The 5,646-nt window shown below is 34.4% G+C and overlaps 2 protein-coding genes across 2 annotated transcripts; one reads left to right on the top strand and one right to left on the bottom strand.

Moving 5' to 3' along the window:
* Window positions 1-691: 691 nt before the first annotated feature.
* Window positions 692-2,805, top strand: LOC120115412. The gene is made up of 2 exons (XM_039136138.1): window positions 692-1,361; window positions 2,378-2,805. The coding sequence occupies exons 1-2, from the start codon at window positions 964-966 to the stop codon at window positions 2,622-2,624; spliced, it is 645 nt and encodes a 214-aa protein (XP_038992069.1). The 5' UTR covers window positions 692-963; the 3' UTR covers window positions 2,625-2,805.
* A 330-nt stretch (window positions 2,806-3,135) lies between these two features.
* On the bottom strand, window positions 3,136-4,742 carry LOC120115411. Its single transcript, XM_039136137.1, has 2 exons — window positions 4,268-4,742; window positions 3,136-4,180 (listed from the first exon to the last, which is right to left on the bottom strand). Exons 1-2 carry the CDS (start codon window positions 4,697-4,699, stop codon window positions 3,182-3,184), a joined length of 1,431 nt encoding a protein of 476 aa, XP_038992068.1. The 5' UTR covers window positions 4,700-4,742; the 3' UTR covers window positions 3,136-3,181.
* Window positions 4,743-5,646: the final 904 nt, after the last annotated feature.

Raw genomic sequence — 5,646 nt, 5'->3', positions numbered from 1 at the left:
ATCAAATAAAAAGCATAATGATATTTGAATTTAAATAGATTAATTTTTAATTTTCATAAAATATAATGAATGAATTTTAATTAATTAAATAAAATGTAAATTATATAATTTTTATATAGTGTCTACATTACATATATTTGTTTTTATCTATAAATTGAATAATATTATGTTTAAGTTTATATTTTTTAATAATTTTAGAGTGAATAGAAAGTATTATATTTCAAAGATTTTTAATCATTTAATAATAAATACTTTTGTCCTTGATATACACAATTTTTGAACCTAAAACTCGAACTTTAAATTTAAAATTGAGACCTCAAGAGATAACAACAATCATTCTATTTAAGTATAATTAAATTTTTATCTTTTTATATATTATATAATGATTGTACCTACTAAATTAAAAATATTAATTAATTTTTGTTTTTTCTTAAAGATATGAGAGGAAACTTCTAATTTATCCAACTTTTTTAAAATGTTAAAGTACATCTTACTATGTTATGTTCTAAAAAAAACCAATTTCTTGAAATTAACCTCCCCAAAAAAATTGACCTGGACATTATAAATACACATATCAAGAAATAAAAAATAAAAATTAAATCCACAAATAATATGCAAACAAGGATTTTTTATAAAATTTGACCATTTACTTTTATTACAAATCCATGTATCCATGAGATCTATTCTTTGTAGTCCGTTTCTCTCTCTTCACATCTCTTGTTCCGAACTGACAAACAGAGAGAGAAGAGAGATAGCAACACTTACCAGTCTTTAAAGCAGTATTTACCAGCAAAAAATCATTTAACTTTCATCTGATGCTTCATAGAATCCATATCTGAGAGAATCAATGTGTAGTTAAACTTAAATTCAAGAGGGATCTTCGAGCTTCTTGTCGGAAATTTGATGATTTTTTTGTGTTTCACAACATTTACATGAAGATTCAAAATCTGGGTCTTGATAAAAATGGAAGCTTTATCAAAACAACCCCAAGGATTCGCCATTGATGTTGTTAATGAAGGAGGAGGAGAAGAACAAAGAAACCAAACAGATAATGAGGAACAAGAAGACAGCCGATGTTCCTTGTCTACAACTGAGATCATTAAAGAGAGGGAGACTTGTTCAATGTCGGGAACATGTTATTCTTCTTCTTCCCTTGAAGTGGATCTTGAGTCTGGGGTGGTCGAACCCAAGCCATTTTTGGCTAAAGAAACTGAGACAGATTGCAGGATTTGCCATCTTACATTGGACCCGAACAACCATGAATCCGGTATTCCTATTGAGTTAGGTTGTTCTTGCAAGGATGATTTGGCTGCTGCTCATAAACACTGTGCTGAAGCTTGGTTCAAGATCAAAGGAAACAGGTAAAGCAAACCCAAATCCCTTGTGCAATTCAACATTTTTGTCTGTTTTTCTTTTATAGGTTTCATCAAACATTATCCTCTGTGTTTTGCTTGAACTATATTGATTTAGGGAATAAAATGTTTCTTGAAAACTTAGTGGATTCGACTTTTGTGTCTTTTCTGGTTTGTTCTGTAAGAAAATTTGGTGAGATATTTTCATTGTTAATGCTGTAAAACAAAGAATGATTATCTCTTGCTTTGTTAGATTAAAGTGAAACATACTAAGTTTAGTGGAATCAAATGTTAAATATTATGATACAAAAGATGGAACCACTATGATGCTTTATATGTAGTTTCATCTCTAAGAATCATTCTTTTCTTACTCGAATTCGGGTTCGGGTATCGGATTCGGGTCATATTTGGAGAATCATACCCCATACTAACATTGTAGATGAATTGTGAATCAACATTAAGAATGCCATTTGCTAATTCAATCGATTAATATAATCACCCGGCATCAAATTTCGATCTTTTTTGTCCGAAACGCAAGTGTTTTAATATGTTGTCTTGTCAAGATAGAGGAACCAAAGAAAGTGGGTTTATCTTCAAAGGTGTAATATTCAGATTAAGAAAGATTTTAGCTTGGATTATATGGCAATGCTTCACTTATGACAATGAAGAATTTGATGATTTTGCTAGCTGTCACAATGGGATTTGCTCTTTCACGAAATATTTGTCCGGCTGACATAGTGATTGTTTTTTTTTATTGTTTTAATGCTTAATGATGCTCTCAAAATATCTCACTACTCTTGAGTATGTTGATTGCCTTGGCACCTTTAACGTATGACTTTATTTATAAGCTATATCGTATCGACTTTTCATTTTTCTTTTAGTATTCGTGTTATACATCCTAAAGTGTGACAAGAAATCGAGTATTCTCGGGTAACATAGGGTAAAGGCCTCCTCTCCGAAAGTTATTCAATGGTATACATGTTCATGAGCAATCTGTATCTTATATGCTTCAATCTGTATCTCAGGACTTGTGAGATTTGTGGATCAACCGCACGGAATGTTGTTACTGCTGCAACCCATACCGACACAACCGAGCCATGGAACGAAGCAAATGATTCCACAGTGGTGGAGGCAGCAATGGTTCCTTCTACCATTCATGCTGCAGGCACCCAAAACTTCTGGCAAGGCCATCGGTTTCTAAATTTCCTGCTAGCATGTATGGTTTTCGCCTTTGTGATCTCTTGGCTCTTCCACTTCAACGTACCGTCTTGAGAAAACCAATATCCACCTCATGGAACTTACTTCCTATATGATGATCAAGACGGTGACCCCGGTGAGCCTCTCGATTTATGAATCGTGCTCCATCTTCGATTCCTCGTAATCCGTAAGCATGGTGTTTATATTAGTATCATAGGGTTTGAAACTCTCCGTAATTTATATTTGCATATTGTAGTATATCTTTACTAGAATCCTTTTGCTATTGTTTTCCTTTGATTTGTTCTTGAATGTGATAAAGCAAGAAGTATTGGGACTGGATTTATAAATATTAAAGTACAAGGATTAATTTTGCAAGTTAGACCAAGTACAGTGACTAATTATACAATTTAATTATGTGTCCGTGAATGAATAATGTATTAATGTAATCACGGATTCTAATATAGAATTTGGATAAATATCTTATGTTCCATCCTGTTCTGATTCGAGTTCAAAATAATCCAAATTTGAAATGCTCGTGACCGAAACAACCCTAAAATTACTAAAAATTATTTTTAAGCATCAAAATTTCTATAGAATTAATACTTACAAACTAATATTACATGGAATCAAATTCAAAACAAATCATCATCATCCGAGGAGGATTCATCATCACATTCATCAACATCAATGGCAACAACTTTGGAGCCATTAAACCTAGTAGGTTGATCATTTCTAAGCTTGAATGGCAACCTTACATTGCTAGGCAGGGTCTCGAACCCTTCCTCTTCTTTCTTCAGATCACCGGGAGGCAAAAAGCAATCCATTGACAACCCTTTGATGTTAAAATCAACTTCTTCCATCATCCAGACCTCTTCCATCCTCGTCCTCGATTGGCGCTCAGAGGTCTCCCCGAACCGAAACAATGTGACATGAGTCTTGCCGGCGTGTGCGATGTTGACGCCATCTATGGCTCTATAATCTTGGATCGAGGACTCCATTGTTGTCTCCCAAAAGACGCCATCGGATCCTGGGGATCTGATACGTAGTAGATGGGAGTCTTTGAGTTGGATTAAGAGGCCGGTTCTCTGGCTGAAGGAACCCCAAACCGTGTGACGGATGATCTCTATATTGTTACTGCTTCTTGCTCTTAGCGTTGATGGTTTGGCCTCAAGTTTTAGGATGAAACAGTCTTCATCGTCGATCGATTTTTCTCCGACACAAATCGAATTCACGAACAAATTCGACGTCGATCTTGGATCAAGACCCTGTAAGAAACGCCTGAGAGGCCTAGGGGGACTTCTAGAAGCATGAGAAGGGTGCCATGGTGTCTGCCTCCAAGCCACTTTCCCATCACTCCCGGCACTGATTTTGCAGCCGGAAACCACCAATTCCAGGCACCAAAGCTCCGGCTTTTTCTGCCACAAAACGAAACCACCCACCTCTCCGCCGCTGTGACTCAAGTTCCTCGCTTTAACAATCTTGTTATTCACACTGCCGTCTCCGGAACTAAACTCAGAAGCCGCCATTCTCACTTTCCCCATCGCATACATACTGTCAATGGCACCCAATGCCTTCTCGCCGCCCACCGCCGCAATGTATTGCTTCAGTATGTATTTCGCCATTGAAACCTCCTGTAATAAAAACAAAAGAAACTCAAGATCATAAACTAAGAAAGATGATGATTCGATGAAACTAAAGATCAAATGTGAATCTCTTACAATGGGGAGGTCTTTGATGTTTTTGGTGATGGAATGATTGTCGTTATTATTTATAGGGAGAGGGATCAATGGAGCACCGGCGACACCGAGCAAGAGCTGAATCTCGGTGTTTCTCCCACCGAAAACAGCCACCATCGACTGTCTTTGGTCGGGACTCTGTTTAATGTTCATCCATGATTTCACGTTCTGCCAGGAAGGGTGGTGACTGGTCTTGTTCGAGACAAACATTTCCTCAGGGATTGGTACTTCGAGGACCGTGTCCAATCCACCTGGGAAGTCGTGATTTGGACAGTGTTTCCTCATTAGATGAAACGAGTTTTGTTTTGGACACTGAAAGAGAGGAGAAGTGGAAGAAGAAAGTGTTGTGTAACTGTAAAGAAGAGAGAATTGGGAATAATAGCGAGAGAGAGAGAGCTGGTGAACAATGAACATCAACAACCGACCAATTGGCCCCTTTGTAACGTGGTCCGCCTTTATCTCCGTCGTGTTCGCACGCTTCTCTCCCTCCTCTGTTTCAACCAAATATATATTATTTTGTCAAATCCTGGTTAATCAATAATAATTTAGTGGACAACTTATTTATTGATCTTAACAGTGAAAATAAATATTATTCTCCTGATAGATTTTATTTCTAATATTTAGAATAGGTATATATTATCAAAATATTAATATTTTAAACATATTTATCCTAAATTATTAAGAAATAATAATTTAATATCTGTAATATAACTATTTTAATTATTTTGTCTAAACTAATCTTTGTATTTTTCAATGTTTACTTAAGACCCGTTGTATTATAAGAAACAAATGAAAACCTTTTTGACTTAGAGAAACAGGTAGAGAAATGTAGCTAACATTCACACTGGATTGCATAAAAGAAATAGGGTCTTGATCCATTAATTAATTTATAAGTTTATGTGAACAAAAACAAAGAAGTCAATGGTTTATCGACTATTTTCTAATATTTTTAAAACCGGACAGGACATTGAACTGGTGAAAGTATTGGTTCACTGGTTCAATCACGGTTGAACCGGATTTTATATAAAATAATTTTTTTTAATTTTACATAATATTCAAAGTAATATTAATATATATGTAACACTTTTTTTAAGTTTACAATATTAAAAGGTATAAAAATATCACAAGTCATAACATATATAAATTAACAACCATAAAATCAAGTGAAACAAAATGATTCAAATCAACTACAACATAATATTTAAGGTAAAATATATTAAATAATAAATATAATTATATAACTATAATAAAAAAATAAAATTAGAGCTTAAAAAATCATAACAAATGATGTTATTTGGTTTAATTTTAAAAAAACAATCTCACATGGCTAAGAAACATAGAAGAGCATCCCAAAAGTTTAA

This window comes from Hibiscus syriacus, unplaced genomic scaffold (assembly GCF_006381635.1).
Source record: "Hibiscus syriacus cultivar Baekdansim isolate YM2019G1 unplaced genomic scaffold, ASM638163v2 tig00110264_pilon, whole genome shotgun sequence".
Lineage (NCBI taxonomy): Eukaryota > Viridiplantae > Streptophyta > Magnoliopsida > Malvales > Malvaceae > Hibiscus > Hibiscus syriacus.
Note: the sequence above shows the minus strand (reverse complement) of the source record. Positions and strands in the feature narration are given on the sequence as shown.